General features: G+C 49.1%; 1 protein-coding gene across 2 annotated transcripts; it reads right to left on the reverse strand.

The window, feature by feature from the left end:
• Positions 1–799: 799 nt before the first annotated feature.
• On the reverse strand, positions 800–8,181 carry TMX1 (thioredoxin related transmembrane protein 1; the record flags this gene model as incomplete). Of its 2 annotated transcripts, XR_014618457.1 has the most annotated exons (9): positions 800–877; positions 3,250–3,982; positions 4,758–4,827; positions 4,907–5,008; positions 5,095–5,140; positions 6,483–6,611; positions 7,087–7,132; positions 7,830–7,945; positions 8,036–8,181. XR_014618457.1 is itself a non-coding variant. In XM_084287359.1 (8 exons), 8 exons carry the CDS (start codon positions 8,179–8,181, stop codon positions 3,804–3,806), a joined length of 834 nt encoding a protein of 277 aa, XP_084143485.1. In that variant the 3' UTR covers positions 929–3,803. The 2 variants fall into 2 exon arrangements, 1 of the variants encoding a protein (XP_084143485.1); XM_084287359.1 differs by lacking the exon at positions 800–877 and having other exon boundaries at positions 929–3,982.
• Between the last annotated feature and the right edge of the window lie 14,624 nt (positions 8,182–22,805).

Raw genomic sequence — 22,805 nt, forward strand, 5'->3', positions numbered from 1 at the left:
AGCTAAGCAGACAGTTACTTTTCTGTTTCCCTCCAAGATAATTAAAATAGCTGGGATTAGCTAAGCATATTTGACTTTTAGCTGCTTTGGGCTGGTTATTGTTCTCCGCTGCACGTCATACACTGAGTGGAAGAGTAGGAAAGTCAGGCTTTTATGAGTATCCACTAATTCCCCAGGCAATGCATGTTTCATGTTCCTGCTGGGGAAGGATTGCAGAATATTACTGCATTTTTCCAGAAAAATCCACACAGAGAGAGCATGCACAGACAGCTACCATATTCTTCCCTAGGAGATGGATGAAAGCAAGGCAGCAAATCCTTGTTTTGCCCCCAAATATCTCCTTCATTTCGGACAGCTCCAGTTTAAGCTCCCCACTACCAGAAACGCTCCGACACCGGTCACTTCAGCTGTTGGGAAGTGATGCGGTGTGTAGGTGGAAGAGGGGAGGCAGCCGGCCGTAGCTGAAGCGATTTGCATGCATACACAACATGATTGCAGGCAAAGAAGTTGCAAAGAGCTGAATTTTAAACAGCATTTGCCAACTCTAGCCTACATTCTTTTTGCAACACAAGTTTTATTTGTTTTTTTTTTTTTTTTTTTCCCCTCCTCAACCATCAGTGTCTAAGCCTGGTATGCATGAAAGCTCCTTCCCAAACCGTAAAAATCATCTAACCAAAATGACTCACGCTACCACGAGAAACCCAAGCCAGGCTCAGCTAAAGACCACAAGTAGCTCAGCGCAGCTTTAGTCCAAAGAATTCCTCAGACTTGTCTTTTCAAGGAGATTTATCACAAATGGCTCATTTGCGAGAGCGTAACAGCAATTTTTTCCATGGAAACAGCTGCAGTTTTGCTCCTCTGCTATACAGACACTGTCCTAAAAAAAAAAGGAAAAAAGGAAAAAAAACAAACACTGAACACAGGAATCCAAAGCTCATGGTTTTTTACTTGAAGAATCTCTGAAATATTAAAAAACACCATTACAATTAATTTATTTCTTCCTGAATTACACTGGATGTGCTTGGTCAAGGCGAGGATACAGACACAGTCTGACTTGTGTAAAACTGATATTCAAGCATCATCAACGCACACAAAGGACAGGCTCTTATGCACATTTATTACATGGCAACCTTTGCTCTTCTTCAGTAAACATCTTTTGAATACAGATGGAAAAAAAACGATATTCACAGGACAAAATTACGTTATTATTAAAAATATGAACAGCAAAATTTACAGAGATCAGCACACGCAGGCTGCCTATGGATAATCAGAACAGCATTGTATAAATTACACTGATCATAAGCACGGGTCTGCAACAGGGGCTGGATTCCAGCAACTCAGAACACTTCTGAGTAAGAGGCAGTCTTGGAATTCAATCAGTTGCCTAAGGCAGGGAGGCAGTACAAAAAAAGGTAGGAGTGCAGAAGGCAAAGGCAAGGTAAATCAGTGCTAGAAGTTCTTGTTAAACCAGGAGTCTAAGATGAGAGCAAGGAAAAAAGGTTGTATTTGTTCTTCTGAACTTAAAACATGAGACAAAAGTTACCAGTATATACTTCCTGTATTGCACAACCAGTTATAAAGTAACTGAAAAATTAGAAAACCCTAAAAAAATTCTGCATTTAACAGCTACATTTAAATATATTCACTGAAGTTAGCCCACAGAGTTCAACTTTTAAAACAATTCATCTTTTTTTTTTCTACCAAGATCATGCAGCATTTGCGTCCCGTCTTCTCGAGCCCTCTCCAAACTAATTAAATACACCATTTATCAAAGTGCTCCTACTTCCCCTCAGCACACCACAGATTTATTGCTTAATTTTCCTAGTTACAAAGGCTAACACGAAGCGTTCAGAGAATTTAAGGCAATCCTACAAGACCGACACCTTAATGGCATTTATGGCACACGCACGTCTTTGTTCCAACACCAGGAAGGAGTTTGATACTTAATGGCAGGAACACTTGGATTTTAACCAAAACGATCCTTTCAAGCATCGCAGTTGTATCTTGTCAACACCTAACCCAGCACTTGAGTAAAGTCGTTCCAGAGCACCAATGTTCAGAAAGAGAGGAGGGGAAAAAAAAACAAAAAAGTCAAAGGAGGAAGTTCCAGGCTCTTATATAAGAGCTCGTTCTTACTCATCTAAGGACTTGCTGGGAGATTCACTCAGCTATTTGGATTGCTGAATCACTTCTTTCCACTCACAACACGCACGCCGAGTTATAACCTGTCAGATGTACTTAAAATGCAACTGACAAAGTGTTTAGGACTGACAAAAAACACAAGAGTTGTTTGTTTTTTTTTTTTGAATAGCTTTAAGTAAACTCTTTCACCTGCAAGAGCTTTGAATCTTCTTTCCCCCAATGTTTCTCTCCTATCCCACAGAACTCATTACCAGCTTTTTGTTTCATGGTCTGTCTTCTTATTAATCACAAAGAGAGCCTGGCTTTAAACAGCCCTGCTGCCAGTGAAAACATTTTCAAGAGAACTTCTGTTTGTGGTCTTAATCACAACCAAGTCTGTTACTGGCACAGATTTATCAACTGCCAGTCCTGCAAGCCCACTCAGACGAATAATTAAAAATTAAAACAACAACAAAAACACACCGACAAGAACAAGCCTGTCAAAACCCCAAGCATGCTCAGCATAAGACCAACCCTTCCCTTGCAAATACTTTGGAAATTAACTGAAAGAACATGGAAAAATCTTTTTCAGGTGATGCAAGATAGCACTAGTCCAATGCTCATGTGCATTCACTTCCGTGCAGAGTGAAAACAAATACCAGGCAGGAAACAGGAGGTCACAGGTTTTTTTTGCTTTTGTTTTTAAAAGAACTAGGAGATACTGTTTCAAGGTGGTTTTGTGAAAACAGAAAAGATGAATTTTTGAAGAAGGAAATTAAGCAGCCAGTTCAGCTTCAGACCAGGTACAGCCTGATTGGATTTGCAGTAGGATTTGGTTATGCAGACATTATTAATGATGTATTAAAAACGAGCAGAGTCCTACAGCAGGACACACAGATGGGACTCACACTGAGCAGAGAACCCTGCGTGCAAGCTGTCCCTACCACTGAGGCTTCATAGTGCTACTTGTAATACTTCTCTGAAGCAGAACACTTCAACAAGAGGTTCGTACACTTTTTATAGCCTTTTCTAAAGGAAATTGATGCAAGTTTTACCAGAAACCTGTCTGTGTCACACACGCTGCTGCTTGTAACCTCCACCCGTAAGGACTGCACTGACAAACTCTACCTTTTGCTCAAAGGGAAGCTTCAGTTCCTCTAGACGAAGGCAGTAACCTTCATTTCTTTGGAGAAGACTGGGGTTTTTGTAGCACTCATTGTCGTAGCAGAAAGCACAAGTTGGTCGCACAGAAAGCCCGGAAAACATCCCGTAACTGAAGGAACTCCTCCCCTCAGCATTTCTTCAGAGCACAACTAGATAGGAGTTATGCTGAGAAACCTTTTTGAATGCTTTGACAGCAAACAGGTTAGTGCATTTTTCTTGGTAATGTTCCCTAATAGAGTGGTTTACATTCTATTAAAAAAAAATCCCTACAGAACAAGTCATTTGAGAAGCCACGTCATTTCTTGGTACTCCTCTGCACACAGACAGAAGTTCCAGCCATGTGCAGCAGCAAGTTTTCGTTTTGAATACCTGATACCGAAGCCACTTTAATTCTGAATTAGTGAAATGCATCAGAACTACCACGATAGGAGTCACTCTTCTCTTCGAGCTGAAGGATTTGACATTTAACTCCTTTTGATTTGGTGACTCACGAGCACTAATCCTGCATGCAAGTAATGCTAAGATTTATCCGCTGTCCCAGCAGGGTTCACTGGGCGCTGTCGCACAGCATTTGGTGACGAGTTTCTGGTAGACTCCTCCTTATCCCCTGCTTCATCATCTGAGATGTCTTCTTCGTCCGCTTCTTGTTCCTCATCCAGCTTTTTCAACAGGTGAGCTGACTCCGGAGCTAGCTTTTCTTAAAGGGAAAAGAAAACAGGCATAAAGTAATATGAATAAAAAGTGAAATGTCTGGTGGTGTTTTTTTTTTTTTTTGTCTTGTTTAAAAAGTACCACAGACTAGCACAGAATGTGAATAAACTTCATCCAGGTAGCACTTTCCAGCATCAGTTACTTAAATTGCTACCTTTGGTAGAGCTGTTGCTAGCATGAAGTTACCCACAGGTCAGCTATTAAAGCCTACAGCCTACTAGGCAAGGTAACAAAAAAACTTCTTCCAGTCTGGGAAAAAATGAGCACCGTTTCTATAAAACATAAGCTAGCATTCAGATCTTCTTCCATGTATTTTAATGTTACCTTGATAGATTCCAGAGACTAACCCCAAACTGAATCACTATCCACAGAAACACGAGTCCCCTTTTAATCCTCACTTTGCCCCTAAAACAGAAGCAAATTCTGCAACGCAGCAGCAACGAGAGCTCCACAGGATAAAGCTCTCATTAAATTCTGTGTTTTATGGAATTTTAGAACCTGTAGGTATAAAAATGCAGCAAAACAAAAAAAAACATTTTTCTATCACCTAAAGCACAGCTTTTAAGCAATAGTTTAGCATTAGCCCCAAATATAATCTCTCACTATAAACCCTAAAGGGCAAAAGCCACAGTTAAAGCACAGCATCAGTCACGTGTGAAAACTTCACCATTAAATCTCCTTTCTGCAGCCCCAAGTTCTGCACCAATTTGTATTCAGTAAGATTTACCCAAGATTGAATTTGAAGTAAACAGTAGGCTTACTTGAATAAGGGTACTGCGGTGGTCTGTGTTTTTTGGAAGGGCACAGACAGTCTGCTAAGAACACCATCATCTGAAACCAAAGAAAGACGGGGTTAAAGCAAAGACACCACAGCAGACACGAGCCACTCTGCTTCAAGGGGTTCACTTACAAGTCCCAGTATCAGTCCTGAGAACAGCGTTGCCAAGGCAAAAATGGCATAAGAGCCCCAAACTGGTATTCCAACGCTTTCTGTTAAATAACCATGGCAGTGCTAGAACAAAAAAATAAAAGGAGAGTCATTTCACAGATAGCTGAATATCCTAAATATTGAAACAAAGTTGAGATCTGAGCACATACCCTGATCCACATCGACAACTGAAACAAAGCCGACATGCTGCTCATCCTGAAAGAAAGCAGAAAAAAATTAACTGAAAGCATCCAACTAAGTCAAATGTCTGTTATCTTCTCGTTTGCCTGACTAGTCACTATTTAGCTGCACATTGAACAATTCTCTGCTCGTGCCCGGTTTCCCCTTTTGACTACTTTGGTTTTTATCTTCTGTTTTGTCTTCTCCTGCAGTAAGCACCCATTTCCCACGAAGCTATCTTTAGAACCAGCATCACCCTGCACAATATTCCACATCTGGACAACCACCAATGCCTTGACTTGGCCCTCTGGCACGTTCATTTTAATTACTTGTGTTTATATTCTAAGTTATATATGGATCAACAGCCTCTGAGAAGCCAGCTGGAACTCCATTTAAGATCCTAACATATACTAATAATTAATCATCTGGACATTATACTAAAACAAAGAACCTGTTGAAAAAGCTCAGGTTATGTAAGAACTGAGAGAACTTCAGGCGGCTGAGTTTAGCTTTGTGTTAAATACAAGTAAAAAAAAGACCAGGCTATCTGCTACGGATATTCTGCTGGTTCTGACATTTCCCTGCTACTGTGAAACTTGGCATTAAGCACTGGCTACCTGTAAAAATAAAAAAATGAAAAAGGAGAAATCAAAGCATGAAGACAACAGAAATTGCTAATGGGTGCGCTGCAGAAGCAGGCAGTCATGAATAAAGACCTGCACACACTCCTTCAATGTGCACAAAGGAGCTGTGCTGTACCCTTCCAATAGAAAACCTACTAATCCTGAAATTAGTACCCGATTTCATGTGTTCCTTGGTGGGATGGATAATACATTGTAAGAAAACTACACGGTTTGGAGATTCAAATAGTACTGTAAGTAGAGAACATAATGAAGCTGAGCTTCTTATAAGAGAAAAAATGTAAGATTTCAATCTAGCATAACACTTCATGAAGCGAACCAACGACCCCAAACCTGTTTAAACCCCAGGACAGTCAGCACAGGTCAGTCACTGCAGTGACAGCTGACATCTCTCAAATGAGATGAGAAACCACGAACAATTGGGTTTGTTTGCCTCAGCCAATCTCATTCCCACCACGCCGTACCGCTCAGTTACTCGACTGCTCTGGAGCCGCCCCTCTCCTCCCCACATGCAGTAACCACTGAGAGCGTTTCCCAGCCGCAGAACACATCCTGTGCACAGCCCCGTTGCCAGCCCCGAGTTGCTGCGTGAGCTGTTAACAACCCAGGGCTTGTACCGACCCGTCCTTCCCCACGCAGCACCAGGTGGAGCACGTACGTGCTGCATCTCTCCCACCACGTCCTTCAAGTGCACGTGTTTGACAAAAAGCGATTATAAAAATCACACCAAAACTTACAGGAAAGAGGAAGGACCAAACCACGACGAAACCGGCTCAATGGATTTCCATTCCTGGTCACTGATGAAGTTGATGAAGTCAGTTTTAGTTCTTGCGCCCTGGTATTTCCGAAACACCCCATCTTTACAGCTGTAAAGGAAGCAGAGAACAAGTCCTTTATTTCAGGCAGCTGAAACATTTGTTTTCACTCAACATCTTCCCTCCCCGCCCTTTTTCCTTTGAGTTTTGCTTTGCTGTAGATGATACTGGCTTCGACTTGTTTTCTAAGAACCCTGACTGCACAAATCCTGGTTTGCTCAGGCTGCAATTCCATCCAGAGATAAGGATCTTCCTAACGCACTTGCCACCCAGCAGCACTAATATCAACCTACAGAGAAAAGATTGCAAAAGGGGAACACCCATGAAAAGATGGAATAAATATGGCCTGAGGGCAAAGAGGAGGAAAGCACTGGTGGCACTGTAAGGTCACTGGAGATAAGGCAATGGATGTCTCTGTGTAGAGACACTCATGTTTTTAAAAAGCATGGTAAATCTCATTTGCTTAGACCAAAAAAGCATAAAAAGTTATTTCCTCTTCAAACAAAAAGTCACACTGCATACTTACTGATAGATGGTAGGAAGAGCTGTTATGACAAATCGCCCGCTTAATCCTGTGGAAAAAAAAAGTTATATTCAGAGAAGTACAGCATTGTTGTATAAAAGGAACAGCTGGAACTGTTATTATACACCCAAATAAAAGCAGCTGCTCCTAGGTGATCACATGGACTTGTGTGTATCAAAGTACAGCATGCCTTCTAAAGGAAGGGGCCATGAAGAATGGGAGAAAACTCCACAGGTGATGGGAAAAGAGATGGCTGAAGGTAACCACTCCTCTCAACATTTGGGCTGTGGCTCTTCAAATATGCTTTTTTTGTTTTTGTCCACAAGGAGGTGCAGACTCCAGTGCTCACCGAAAACAAACTGAGTGAGGCAAGTTTCAGAAGTTCTTGCATGCCTTCAGAGAAAGCACCAACTTCAGCAGTTTTTACAAATCCCTCATGAACAGGAGAGCAGATCAGGGAAGCGAGCTTCAGCAGAGAGAAACCTGTTGCTCATGCTCCCTTTTATTAATAGTACAGAAAAGACTAAAGGTAAATTTTTAAGTCTGCACAGTACTTAAAGAATGAGAAGAAGCATTTCATTCAGCCCCCAAAGAAGTCTCCCCATTGCATTTTGTGCCCCGGCAGCCCGGACAGCCCACTGCCCGAGCTCCCCCCAGAGCCCAGACCCCACCTCCCACCTCCCCCAGTTCCCCAAAGCCACCCCCCCCCACACCCCCACACCCTCCCCTTGGGCTCCCCGCCCCACCTGGCTGCTCCGTGACGTCCACCTTGGCGATATTCACATCCAGATCCTCCCCCCACTCAGCAAACTTCTCCCACTCGGGCTGCAGGCTCTGGCAGGCGGGGCACCAGGGCGCGTAGCTGCGGCAGGACACGGAGACCATCACTTGGGGTGGGCCTCCGAGAACCCCCCTCCCTCCCCATTACCCACCCCGGTCCCCAAAAACTCACAACTCCACCATCCACTCGCCGTGCAGCAGCTCCCTCCACGTGCCGTCCGACAGCACCCGCACCGGGCTCGGCCTGCCCAGCGCGGCGGCGCCGCCGGCCGCCAGGAGCAGCGCCAGCAGAGCGCGCCGCCACCCGACCGCCGCCATCTTGCGCCGCCGCGCTTCTGCCTTCCGCAGCGTGCTCGGCGTGCGACGTCATCGCGCACGCCCCGCCCCCTTCTCCGCCCGCCGCGCGCCTGTGGGAGGGATAGGGGCGGGATTAAGACGAGGGGCAGCCTATAGGGCGTCGAGTTGCGGGGAGGGGGGGTGGGGTTGGCCAATCACGGCTCGCGGGCGCTGCGGCTGGCCAATGGGGGGTGGCTGGGCTTCTCCCGCCGCCATGTTGAGCGGGATGGGTGAGGCGGGAGGGTCTGAGCACGCCGCCATGTTGGGAGGGGCTGGGTGAGGCGGGGGGGGCCGCCATGTTGCAGAGCTGCTCCATCCCTATGGGGCTGCTGTGCCATGAGGGCTCCTCTTCCCCTCTACACCCCACGGGCAGACCTTTAAATGTGAATAAAGAGCTGAAACAAAGGCTGTGAATGTGTGCTGTGTCCTTTTTCCTGCCTGAGGAGGGGGAGAGAGCTGGGGGTGCTTGGGGCGGGCTGTGGTGGTCGGGGACGGGAGGAAGCGGGCAAGGCTGAGCTGGAAGGTCACAGGAAAAAACATGGCAATTCATGGAAGTTAAGGAGTTAAAATCATAGAATCACAGAGTCAGTAGGATAGGAAAAGCCCTCCAGGATCACCTGGTCCCCAAGCACCATGTCCAACCTCTCCTTCAACACCCCCAGGGGCGGTGACGCCACCACCTCCCTGGGCAAGTTTGTTGATACCTTAAGCTATTCACGGGGATTAATCTATTTTTTGATACACACATATCACCAAATCACACAATCACCAAAGCTAGAAGAGATCTCCAAGATCACCCCGTCCAACCCCTGACCTAAAACTAAAGTCCTCCACTAAGCCATATCACTGCATAAATCCTCTCCACAAAGTTTTTGCCAGCTCTCGATCAGAAGAGGCTGTGGTAATGTAATGTCACCTTTTCTTCCTGGATCGTTTCTTTCCCTGCATCTTTCACAGGGGCTTTTGCCATAATTTAATATCCCACAATTTAGGGCTTTGGCAGGTGGAGAGAGCTAGTCTGGAGCAGCCATTAGAGGAGGGCAGGGAAAGGAATAAATCAGCATTTGGGACTTTTTTTTTTTAATTTTGGCATCTTTTCCGTAGTACAATGTGTATGTTCCTCCTGTATGAGGACACTAAGGCATTACTAAGGACTTGATGAAGGTTATTATTCATTGATTCAGGGTTCAGGAACAACTCACTGCTGGCAGCACTCTCACTGCCATTCTGCTTTAGTCATAACTGTTTTTCTTTTTGAAAATTTTGTTACTGATAATCCAAGAACACTTCAGTTCATCAGTCACGAGATGCTAAGAGTTGTCTTCAGTTCTTCAGAGTAGTGGTACACATCCTGATAATTTAAGATGTATTCAGGAATAAGATGATGCTTATCAAATGTGCTGCGTTACTGTTGTGTAGAGGTCGGGTGCCTACCGGGCCACACGGCTTTGATCTACATCCTAGGAGAAGTGGCTGGATGCAGGGTCTCACCTCTCTTACATGCTGAACAGGAGGATAATTAAACGTGCCTTACCAAACAGCTGTGTCCACACAGATGACTGAACAGAGGATGAATTTGATTTCATCCATGTGTTAACAAAAGAAAAAACAGAATAGAGGCTACAACAGGAGCAAATGGCAACACAGCCTTCAGATGACACCACAGGAGAGCTCTTCAGGGACCGAATCCCACCTAGAAGGGCACGTGTGGGACTGAGAGATGGTGAGAGTGATTTTGCCATTTAACGCTGCTGTGCTCAAGGAGAAAGGAGCTGGTAGGCGTTTACTGTAAATAAAGAGTAGTTTCAGAGGCACACTAAGCTCCCTATGGAAACAGCTTGAAAGATCCACAAAAATATGACTTCATACCTCCTCTTCTCTTGGTACTAATAATTATTTTAATTAATAACTACTGTGGATTACTCCTCATCTCCGTTAGTATTACACTGACATTTTCTTGCTTCTTTGAAAAGTTTTGAGGCATTTGAAAACAAGCAAACCTTGGCCATATCTTTTATGCATGCATCCTCTCGCCTGTTCAGCCCTCCCAAACTGTAAGAGCAATGTTTGCCCTTTCAAGGCTTATAATAGAATAAAGAGATTTAATAACCAACCCAACAGGAGATGACGCTGAGTGCCTTTAACACACGAACACAGCTCCTGATTCTACCACCCCTTTTCCCTTTCTTTTGTGCCTGCTCTGTTACCGTGAAGGAAAAAATGTCTTATTTTAGAAACGGGCAGAGGATGGAGGCACAGCACGGCTTTAACCTACTCGTCACCACCATCCAGTCCCCTTCTCTCCTCTTATGCTCCTCTGCAGGAGCAATCTCAGGTACCTCAGCATTCACGAAGCTGCAGATCCCCGTGGCTTTGATCTTGATGGAGCTGCCATGTCTCCAAGACCATCCTAGGATTGCCACCTCTGCTTATTCCTCAATCTGAAGAGGGATCCTCAGGCCTCGAGGTTCTTTCCCTTTGCAGGTTGTACGGTCTAAGTTGAAGCCCAACATATATTAAACAGCTTTTGGTACCGATCCTTAATGAGTTCTCTTTTTTCAGGGTTTGTCCACACATCCTGGTGTACAGAAGGGATAAAAAATGCATGATCCAGACTGTCAGAGGTGCTCTGCTGGCATTTAAATTCAATTAAAGTGTTTGCACAAAGAGGTTTGTCTGCTGTGATCTGTGCTTTTACCAGCATATCCCGCCTTTAAAACCAACTTTGGCCTCAGTTTGCACCACCACCCAAAAGGGAAAGGATGATCAGTGGGGAAAACACCCTCGATCCTTAAGGACCATCGTGGACCTGCCATCCTTTTGGCAAACCCCAAAAACTGTCCGCATCCCCCGAGAGAGCCCCGAGCGGTCCTGCAAAGCACCGACCCCTCTGGTGGGGTGGTGGAGATCCTCAGGGGCAAATTCCCATCTGTAAAATCAACCCCACAGTGCTAAGCAGGTCCCTTTTCCCCTACCTGGTAGGGTGAACCCACAGGGGATCGGTTTGGGATTTCTTTTCGCTGCCACACGGCGGCAGGGCTGAGGCTGCTTCTAGACAGGGAGGAGAGCGAAAAAAAATCCTCTTGGTTAGGAATGACCCGCATCGCCTGCTAGGGCATCCTGTTAGAGCATGGTGTCCTAGCGGAGGGCTTTTTCTGTGCCTGGTAATGCTCTTTCTCCTATTTTTAGGTTGATTTTTCTAAGAAGATGGGGTACAGGTGCTCAGTCTGCAGCTCTTCCCCCCACTCCGCACCGCTTTGGTCATTTTGGCCAAGGCCAGGGTTACAAAAATACCAGGTCTCTGTAAGCTCCACAATCAGTTAGGACAGAGTAAGTGCTACTGATGCACAGAAAGAGGCTGAAACACAAGTTTAGGTTATTATTAGAGACAGAAGAGGAGTTATGAGTATTTTAGCTGCAGGGAAAGGTTCGCTCAGCAAGAACACTTGTCAGAGACGGGAGATTCAGCCATGAGACACTTGAGCCCAGGAAACAAGGCCTCCTGCCCACAGAGCTTTATTTTTTTTTTAATTATTATTATTTCTAATAAAATATGGAAGACGATAAAGCAAAAAATGACTGCGCAACCAAGATATCATCTTCTTTTTTCTTTTTTTTTCTTAATGACATCTGTGCCTTAGAAAAACAGATCCCGCAGGTAGGAGTGGGAGGAGAAAGAGTCTGCTTCCTTCGGAGTTTGTTTTCTTTCAGACTGGGAGTGAAAATCAAGACCAAAGTGCCTGAATGTCTCAACATATCGCCCAAAGCTAGAGCCACAGAGACGAACAAATTTGGTGAATTCAAACAGTTCCGTAAGCGGTCAAAAATGGGAAAAACATCCATGCCAATTCACCCACTCTCTTCCTTTTTTCTTTTTTTTTTTGCAGAATGTTAATTCAACTATATTTGAAACGCGAACAACTTGAACCAGCCCTATTTCTGCATATTTTCTCTCTTTTTTTTTTTTTTTTTAAAGTCCCCTTACATTTCCTGATGGCAAGCTGAACCGAACCAGACAAATGATGGGGAGGAACCCCGGGGCTGTCTGCCTGGGGCCGAGCTTTTGAAGGGCCACTTGGGGAGAGCAGAGTGCTGGCCAGGTCATTATTTCAAGCTCTGCAGTCCCTGGGGGAGCTACAGCATCAGAGCCCTGACCTGATTTACAGAGGCTGCGTTTATGAAATGCCAGGAGATTATGCAGAGAGCGTTCCTGCAAGGGATCATATGAGGCAGGAGACGTGAAGTCATTGTCCCGCAGCCCAAGGTGAAAGCAGGCTGACCCCGAAAGTCATAGGAAGGCCTCGGGCTGTCTTTCGTACCGCTGTAGGAACACGGGCTGATCCTACCTAATTTATTTGGCTGTTTTCTAGCTTCAGCCTTATGGCAAAATTGGCCACTCTTACAGGCTTCAGTGTCTGAAGGATTAAAGTCAAGAGCTAACTGCTTTTTTGCAGCTCTGGGTTTCCAGCCTCATCCTCCTTCCTCCCAGCACCGGAGCTGCCCCAGCGTGGGCTCACGGGGTCCGAGGACCGCGTTTTGGGGTTTTGAGTCCTCGAAAGCTTCAGCTTCATCGCAAGAGCTTCGCTGCCTCGGCTCCTGCCGTTACGCAACGCGCTCCTGGCTGCAGTTTGCGTCAGCTGCTGCAAATGCTCTGCGCAGCACGGTTTGCTTCGGGAGACCTCGGAATTACACCAGCCCCTCTCGCATCCACCATCCGCAAGCCGTTCCCCTCGGTGTGCTGAGAAACTCCGGCAACTGCTAATTATTCAGTAATGAAGTGCCTCTCCAGGGTCATCCTTGTAAATCTGGCCTCTCCCAGTCACTGTTTGCTCATTAGGTAGCGGTTTTCTCAATGCAAAAGCAAATCCTCTGCTTTGTGTTTGATTGGATTACAAAATTGCCTTAAACTCGGCGGAGATGATTAGGGAAAGTGTGTCTTTGCGCAGCAGTTACCATGGGAACGAAAGCGGAGAGATCTTTATAAACCAAAAGTCAAACAGATTGTGTTGCAGACAATTAATATTGTCTCGCATGTTTATTCATTTGCTTTAACTCTTTCAAGCAGCATTCCGAAATAGCTTTATAAATAAAATATAATGTGTGTGTCATCGCTTTTTTAGCATCGGGTGCTGCGCCAAAGAGACTCAGCGCCTCGGAGGATTCATCCCCCTCCTCTCTCGCAAGGGCACCTTGCTCCCACTCCAGCACTAATTAACTTCACCTTCCTCTTTGGCTTTGCCTCTCAGGAACATCTCGAGGCGTCAGGACATCTTGGGGGGCTCCCAGATAGGATTCGGTGTGGGAATGGGACACTTATGGGGAGAAGTGTCAGGGTTCCCATCCCGCCTGCTCTCATCGCTTCTCCTGGGGTAACTCCTCCGCTGTCTTTTCTAGCTCCCCGGCCTTCTCAAACCTTCCCCTCCTCCAGTTCCAGGTTTGACACTTTAGGGAAGGGCAGAAAAACTGAGCAGGTGCCAGCAGCTGAGCCTCTGCTCCCTGTTCTCTCCCCCCAAGCCCTCCTCTTCATCCCACCCCATCTCTTGATTTCCCTCCCATGCCCTCAGCTCCCTCCCCAATATCTCACCATCCTCTGGCTCATATACAACAACTCTTTCACCTCTTAAAAAATAATTAGGGTTATGCCAAAGGCCCACGTCCCACTCCAGCAGTTTCCATTTACCTTTCTCGACTGCACCCAGCTGCCGTACCGACAGCATCGCCCTGCGCCCTGCCTGCCATTGCCCTTGTGCTCCCATTAGTTTTGAACTAATTAATTAACTGATAGAACTCTCGTCGCATTCGTGGCTTTCCTGGGGCAAGGTTTTGTCCTGCGCCCCTCGGAGCAGGGTTTTGGTGTGAGAACAGCTCCAAAAAACAGAAACAAGGCTGAAGAAAGCCGCGTTCGCCGCACATTTGGCTCATTTCACGCTGCTGCTCAGACCACAGGGCTGTGCCACAGTAGCTGCTCGCTTCCTCCCACCCCAGATCAGCTCCTGCTTCTTCCCACACCCTCCCCGTTTCCACGCTTTCCCCGTGGCAGCAGGCAGCCAGCTTGGCGAGCTCCAGCAGGACCAGCAGAAGGCAAATTCCTGCGGCAAGTGTGGTGGAGCCACCGAATTTCCAAAATCGGGGACGAGCTGAGATAACCTTGGAGAAACACGGGCAAGAGCTGGCGCTGCGTGAAGCAAGCCGCCTGTCTTCGGTAGCTTCAGCCTCAGCCTGCTGAACTGATTTGAGCAGAAACCTTCCCGAATATTTGTGCCAAGGCTGGAATACATCAGCGTGCAAGGTTTCAGCTTGGGGGGTGAGAAGAGACTGAAAGCGAGGGAAATGCCAGGCAGCCAGGAGTGCCAGTGTTGCTCCTTCCTCTGCTGACAGCGTTTTGCCACGGAAGATGCACAAACCAGTGTGTTTTCTCTTGTTTTGCAGTGATTTACTCGTGTTTTACAGGATGTACTCTCGTTGTACAGGATGTACTCTCGTTTTCAGGAGACGGTGAACGCCATGCTGATGGAAACCCATTTGCTGTGCTTTAGCGACAAGAAACCTGCCCTGAGGCCAGCACAGGAACCTGCCCGAGGGTGTCCAAAGACATACAAGGGGATATGATATTAAATTAATTGGCTTTTAAAACACCACTTTTTTTTAAGAGGAAGGTCTGTGTGGGTATTCCTGTGCTGATTTAGGAGCTCCTGCAAAAGCTGCATGCACGGGGCTTGTTCAGGTGACAGAAAATAGGCCACGTTCAGCTACGAAATGTGCTATGATGCTATGAAATATGGCAATGAAAACATCCCAGTTTGGGCCCAGTTTCTCTCTTCAAAAGCCCATGAGGCAGGGGAGGTGTCAGCAACGCCTCGTGTTTCACTGCCGCCACGGGAAGCGATGCCTGTGCAACAGGGGGGGCTGGAACCAGCAAAGAGAACCAGCAAAAGCTTGCTGGCACCACTGCTTTCCAGTTCAGTCCCAGTCCCAGCCTGGCATGGGCTGTAAAAATCCAACCTGTCCTTTCAGCGAGGTCTCTGGGGCTGGAGGAGCTCTCCCGGGTAGCTGAGAGGGAAGCGATTCTGCTTCTGAAGCTGGGAATAAATCCTTGAGATCAACAAGGTGATCTGGAACAGAGCCCAGCATTTCCCTGCTGTCAGTTGGTGGCTCTCCAGAAGGTTTTGCTGGATTATTGGGGCAGATTGGATTAAATTCTCCTCCTGGATACGGAGGCCACGAGGAGCCTCGGAAGGGGGACGCATTTCTGCAGTCAGAAGGAGCGGGCGCTGGCTGCCTGTCGGCAGGGAGCCCACTGCTCCTTTTTAAAAAAAAAGGTTTTAAAATCAATTTGGCATTTTTTCTTTGCCCTCTGACAGTGCCTTTCCAGAGCAGCCGTGCGTTTCCCGTGCTCGCTTTAATGGATCTCTTCTCGCAAGGTTTTCCAAACACCTCCCCTTCTATTTTTATAACCGATATTTGTGATATTTTTTTTTCCGCTTCCCGAGCTGCTGTCCCACACCCAGAGCTCCCCACGCAGGCAGCCCTGATGAGGAGGTTGGCCACCTTAACACATCCAAACAGGGTAAAATCAACTCTCCCTCCATCTCTTGAAGACAGAGCAGGAAGTTTTCTCCATTCCCAGTTTGCCTCTCCTGACTTCTCTCCCAGTGGATACTCACCAACAGGATCGAAAAATGAGGAGCCCGGTTAGAAAGGTCCAAAGGCAAAAGAAGCAACGATACTGCTCAGTGCAAGCAACTTGTCTGAAACCACAGCCTGAAAACTGTGCTGACCGTATTTTCTTATCCTACACCCAAATTTGGAGTCTCAGTTGTCCAGAAACAAGGATAAACAATGCTTCCCTCCTCACTACACAATTATCCCTTTTGTAAGAGCCAAAAAGCACACAATATTCCTGGCTATCCTGAACCTAACAGCAGCACGGAATTCTTTGCCATAAATCAGATGTCCTCGTACAATTACTGACACAATGCTTTTTATTTTTTTCCCCTTTAAAAGCCCTTGGAATGGCCAGTAACTTCATTGTACACCAAAAAACACCTCTCGACATTGCCATAAGCACGCACAAGTCCTTCAAACTCTTTGAACGTAAACGAAATGGGCAAATTAGTGATGCACAGCAAAGCATCCGCTGGTTGGAGTCGCACGGATGTTTCTTTTCCCCGAAGAGAATATTGGTGAAATTTTCGAATCATATTTTGAGCCTGCTCTCCATTTAACAGAGTGACAAATGCTGCCAGAGACCAAAGCAAGAGACATCGCTTCTTACTTTACAAAGAAGCACTATAGCCCCCCTCGCCTTCAAGAAAAAACAACACAAAACCCAGCAGTAGAAGGCAGGGGAAAAATAAGAGTTTGGGATTTACTCTGAAGACACAGTAGATAAAAAGAAATGCTGCAATATGTACTTAAACATCTGAGAAACGTAGCTATACAAAACCTCACTGCTTGTAACACGACAGAGTTTTACATCGGGGAAACAAAAGGTAATTACATTTTCTACATAGGTCAACATATCGGTGATTCAGCTACATTTCTCTGAAGGCAGCATCCATGCATTCTCACTAGGGATTTGCTGCATCTTTGCTGCCTTTTGAGTCTCTGGGATATTTCCCCAAATTGCAGAATCCCAGACCGGCTGAGGCTGGAGGCCAACCCCTGCTCAAGCAGGGCCACCAGAGCTGGGTGCCCATGACCATGCCCAGCCGGCTTTTGAAGACGTCCAAGGACAGAGACGGAGCCGTCTCTTTGGGCAGCCCCAAACAGCAACAAAACGTTTCACATAAGAGAAAGAAAGATGCAAGTCTACAGCTCTGGCTGAGACATCCTCAGCACTGTCAGGCACTTGCGGACACAGGGTTGGGCACTGGACATCTTTCATACCCAAAGTGTGAAGTATCACCTCCAGACAGCAAACATTTTTCTGCTGCAATTGAGCCTTCAAACCCACAAATCTCAGCAGCAAGTACCACACAAATCTTTAAAATGTGGCAGTGGGTAGGCAGTACCTGCAGGATTTGATGCTCTTGTAACCTTTGCTGAGCTGCTGATCTTCAAACCGATCTTACAGCTGCTGAATTTCCCTCCCCAGAATTACAAGTGGCTCTTGTTTGTTGTTATACTTTTATTTTACTTTATTTTATTTAACCGCTTCTTCTGCTCGGTGGGCACTGGTCCTGGTGATGCCATGGCCATGTCACAGGGGACAGAATGTTGGCGGTGGCCGTGTCACAGGGGGAGCAGCTATAAAAGGGCCGCAGCAGGCCAGGCCGGCCAGTCCGGCCGAGGAGCAGCCAGATGAGTGGGGGCTGAGGAGGGAGAGGAGAGGCCCTCCAGGGCAATGAAGGGCGGCCGCTCCCCTCCAGCTGCTTTTTTTTATTATTTATTATTACAGATAGAATCCTGGAAAACGACAGAGCAAGACGGCCTTCAACATTCAACAGGAGAGATCGCTGGACTCCATGGCCACATGATAAGGAAGGTCAACACCCAGCCCCTTCCCGTATTGTGCCGCTGGCACCAGCCCCACTGATGTCATGGACACATCACAGTGGGGCTGGTGACATGGTGGGCCCAGGAGACACCTGGTATTACACACGGGCAGTTCTCTTGTTGCCTAGCCTCAGCGCTGGACACAGACACGAGCCCATGACACGTCAGCATTCTACAGGAGAGATCCTTGGACTCCATGGCCACATGCTGAGGAAGGTCAACTCCCAATCTTCCCACATTGTGCTGCTGGCACAGGCCCTGGTGATGTCAGGACACATCACAGTGGGGCTGGGGACAGGGTGGGCCCAGGAGAGGCCTGGTATTAGTCATGGCGGTTCTCTTGTTGCCCATACTTGCTTCTCTCCTAGCCTCAGCGCTGGACACGGACGCGAGCCCACGACACGACAACATTCGACAGGAGAGATCCCTGGACTCCATGGCCACATGCTGAGGAAGGTCAACTCCCAATCTTCCCACATTGTGCTGCTGGCACCAGCCCCACTGATGTCATGGCCACATCACAGTGGGGCTGGTGACACGGTGGGCCCAGGAGGTGGGTGGCACAACACACAGGGGTTCCCCTGTTAGTGCTTTTGCTTCTCTGCTAGCCTCAGCGCTGGACAGGGACACGAGTCCATGATACCACGCTCCTGGCCGCCTCTCCTTGATGCACCGCTGGAGACGCATCAGCATCCTACGGGACGGTCCTACAGAGGAGCAGATGGGGCCATCAGCTGCGGACGAGAATTCTGCAACACCCCACACTTGCTATATGAACTTGTCGATGTGTAACCTTTTCTTAATAAAAGAACTTTTCTTAATAAAATGGCTAAAAGAACTTTTCTTAATAAAACCAGCCTCTGAGCCACGTGTTTATCAGGTGGGCTTTTCGTGTCCTGTCAGTACCCCTCCCTGCCAGCGTAGGGATAGACGAAAACACCACCAAATAAAAATAAAAATAAAAATAAAAATAGTCATTTCCATATGCTTTAAGGGAATAATTGAGTCAATGATTCCCTAACGAGAGCCCTGCCCTCTGTTCCCCAGAGGGTGTTCTCGCTGGCACACGTCGCTGCCGTGCTGTTTTGAAGAGCCCCGTGTGCCTTGCCCACACGTTCCTTACCGAGGGTGCTGGAGCTGCTGTGTGGGCTGATGCAAAATGTTCCTTCACCCACAGATCCCCGCCTGCCTCTGCCTTAAAATGTCATTGAGAAACCAAGCGAGAAGCCAGGCTAAAAAGGGAAGCTGCTCTGCCAGGAGCGCGCCTCCAGCACCCGCTGGTGGCACGGGTGACACCGGGGCACCAAAAGGCACCGCGGGGCTGGTGGTGTGACAGCAGGGAGGGGGCACGAGGAAGCTCTGGCTGCAGGCATCGCCAAGCTTTCCTCAGCCAGAGGATGCTGGAGAAAACGAAATGTCAGTGCTGAATCAGAAGCCCCCGTGGGGAGGCGGTGATCAGCGCACCCAGCCGTTCTCTCGAGCGCTTCTGGAGCGCGCTGCCCGTCCTTCTGTGGTGATCCTGCTGGGTGAGGGGCTCCGAAACGGCACGTGGGTGGCCGAAACCCACAGGCACAGGCTCGCTTATCGCCCAGCCTCGACGCAGGGGTGTGCAGGGGGGCTGGGAGCTGAGCAGGGCGCTGTGAGACCCCGCAGAATTAGTGTGGGAAGCGCTGGGCTGTTTGCTTGCCTCTCAGAGGGAAAGGTGATGGATGCACCCTGTTACATGCAGGGCATCGGTGTGCTCCTGCTGCAGGGCAGGAGGTCTGAAGGTCAAACATGGGAAAACCGAGCCCCCGTGGTTCTCACCGAGGCATCTAAAGGAGAGGGCAGGGACGGATTTGGCTAAAATGGCCCCACCAAGGAGCACTCTCCCCCCTCCTGCCCAGCCTTGCCCCTTGTTTTCACTTCCTTACGCTCTCCCCTTCTACCACAGCCCCGTCTGCTGCCTGCCACTGAACCCAAACCAAGTTCCTAAACCAAGTTGCTGACAGCAAACCACTCCTGAACTGAAACTGTCTGAGCTGGTGAGGTGAGGAGACGCAGTGCTCGCGGGGAGGCGAGCTGCCACTGCCACCGGGTGCACTCCGCTCTTACCAAAATGCCTCCCGACTGCCCCCATCCACCTCCTACACTGCCCGAGCTACTGCCCCCTGAACCCACAGGGGGATAAGGGGACAGTAAGGGAATTAGGGGAACGCCGGAGGGTGTTTTCCTAGAAAGCCAAGCCACCACAGGCTCGCCGCGGGGAAGGCTTGCTGTAATCAGCCGGATTTACAGGGGCTGGCGGAGCGGCTGGGACAGAAAGGAGAGGCACAAGAAGGGGAAATCGGGCAGCTGGGAGCCGGTGGGGGAACAGCACGGGTCACAGATGTCCTGCCTTGTCACCACCCCATGCCAGCAGCAGCAGCAGCAGCAGCAGCAGCAGCAGTGAGCCCGGCGTGCCACGAGCAGGCTCCCGACGCGTGGCAGCCAGCAGAGAAAATCCACCCTAATGAAATGCTTCCCCGCGGTAATTGGATTTCCACTGTAAACGAGGCCATTATGCTGATTGCCCTTGCACTTTTGGAGGCGAGGCGAGGCGATGCCAGCCAGCGGCAGCTCCTGCTGGTGGACCCGGCTCCGGCTCCCTGCGGGGGCTTTTCCCTAGAAATGCCTTCATCCCTGCCAGAGGGGTCGGCTCGAGCAAGGGCACGGTGGCCACAGAGCTCCTCTCCGAGGTCCCCACGGAGCTTGATGGTTTTGGGGACGTTTCCTGACCTGGTGCCAGCAAGGGGAAAGGGGTGAGGGCGATTTGGGGTGCCCTGGGACCACCCACATCAAGCTGGGGGCTTGAGCAGGGTTTTGAGCTGCAGCGCGTCCCTGCCTGTGCCACCTCCTCCCCGCTGTGTTTTCCAGGTTCCTTCGTTGCACGGGGAAATGTCACGCTATAAAAAACTCACCGAGCATAAGCAAAAGCCCCAAGTGAGAAGAAAAACACAACTTCGGTTCTGCAGCTGTGCGCCGCTGAGGCTGTCTGGCTGTCTTCAGGTTGGCTGCGAGCAAAATCCTTCCAGCAGGGCCCCCAGCAAGCAGGGCTCGCTTCAGCATCGCTGCGAGGGCAAAGATGTGGGACTGGAAACGGGGCAAAGCAGCACTGGAGCCCGAGATACCCCGCTGGATCAGGGACAGGTGAAATAAAACGGATCTAAATGGGTGATTTGAGGCAACGCAGAGCCCTGGGGCTGTTTTTCCAGGGGAAGAGGTGTGTGCTCCCGGAGCTCAGGCCTGAAAAACTCAAGCTGGCAATTAGGCACTTGGTTTTAATGGCAGGTAACGGGTCACCGTACCGGGCTGCCAGGATAAAATCCACACAGATCTGAAAATAAAGGGCTGTGTCTGCCCGGCTGTGGTTCGGTTCACTGCTGAACACATCCCTGCTTGCTCAGTGAGCCGGGACGCAGAACAACCCCGAACACCATCACTCAGCTCACACACAATGATCAGGTTAATAAACGAGCACGTGCCGAGCCCCACCGGCCTCACACCCCGTGAATATTTCTCCGTTCCTGCCTCTGGACATCTGGCTGCGTGTTCACACGGTCGCCGAGACGCAAAACGCCACCGATTTGGCTCAGCGTCAAGAGCAGCCTCTACCTGAGCAGCCTGCAGTGGCAGCTCCCGAGGAATTTTAATCAGACGCTCACACGGCACAAGGGTTTTGACACCCGCTGCTCCTGCTGCCACCCCCAGCGTCTGTAAGGAGCGAAAAGAGGGGCTGGGGAGAAGGGAAGGGGAAAAATTTCTGGTCCAGGGTGATGTGCAGGGGTAGCAGAGCTTCTCCGCTGGCCCCATCAGACAGCCGGGGAGCTGGAGGACTGGACATCAAACACAGAGGTACCAAAAGGTCCTAGGGTTTTATTTTAATGCCCTACAAGGGAAGATCTCATGGTGTAAGCCCCGCAGCCCTGGGTGAAGCCCAACCCATCCGTTTGGTGGGGAAAGGGCACGGCAATGGTGCGGTGCCACCCCAAACACCGCCGGCACCGCCGCTCTCCAGCCTCCGCCTGCCCCAAGCCGAGGAGCTTAAAAAACAATAATAAAGGGTTACCACTCATTTATTAATGATATCTGATCGAGTCCGTAGGAGCTCTTTATGGCCCCTCCAGTGGGAGCAAAGCAACGTCCCAGCAGGAGGAGCGTGGTGGCGTGCAGGGACCGCGTCCCCAGAGGCTGCGGGTGGTGGGGCCGGCGTGACGCTGGCTGCTCGGTGCTGGCAGCCCCGGGGGAGAAAACGCAGGAGGTTGGGGAGAAGCAGCTAAAAAGGGATTTGCGTCTTCTCCTATTTTAGCAGCGCTTTAGTCAGAGCAAGACGCATTCCCAGGGTATTTTTGTCCGCCGCGGTTTGGGAGCGCAGCCTCCAGGGAGTGGGCTGGTGGCTGCCACCGCCGGCCTCCCGCGGCACGGCACGGCCCCGCTGCCCCCTGCGAGGGGAAGGTGGCACCATCCCGGTGCTCAACGCCTCCAGGATCCAAGCTTTTTCCCTCCACACCCACATTTTGGGGGGAAAATGGGGCTTCCCAACTTGCCCGCCTCTCCCCGTGCCTGCAGCGGGGGCGAGGGGCTGCAGCGTGCCCGTGGCGCGCAGCGACCGGGGGGCATTTGGTGGTCCTTGGGGAGGGCTTTCAGTCAGTCCTGCTGAATTCCCAAACCCAAACGTTCAGCCTAATTCCAGAACTTTCTGCTCTGTCTTCCCTGGACCTCAAGTATCAAGAGTTTTCCTTCGGCACGGATTATTTCCTGCTCCTGTTCCGTGAGGCAGGGCACCCCGGTGCAAGCGCTGTGAGCTCGCTTCGTGCTACAGCTGCTTATTTATGTGCGGCTAGCTAATTACAGCCATTAATTGGGCAGTAATGGATTGAACGCCGTCCTCCAGCAGCCTGCTCGCTGCACAAAGGCAGAGCCACAGCTGCAGGGAGCACCGGGAGAGAAGGTCCTCCCCAGCGCTGCTCGGGGCTAAAGAACCTCTCCAAAATTTGGATTTCCATCGCCTTTTTTTGAGCCAACACGAGGCTGTTTGGAGCCAGCCGAAGGGGAGCTTGGCTCCCCACTGAGCCCCGCCAGGACCTGGG

The sequence above is a fragment of the Netta rufina genome (assembly GCF_964035555.1).
Source record: "Netta rufina genome assembly, chromosome: 5".
Lineage (NCBI taxonomy): Eukaryota > Metazoa > Chordata > Aves > Anseriformes > Anatidae > Netta > Netta rufina.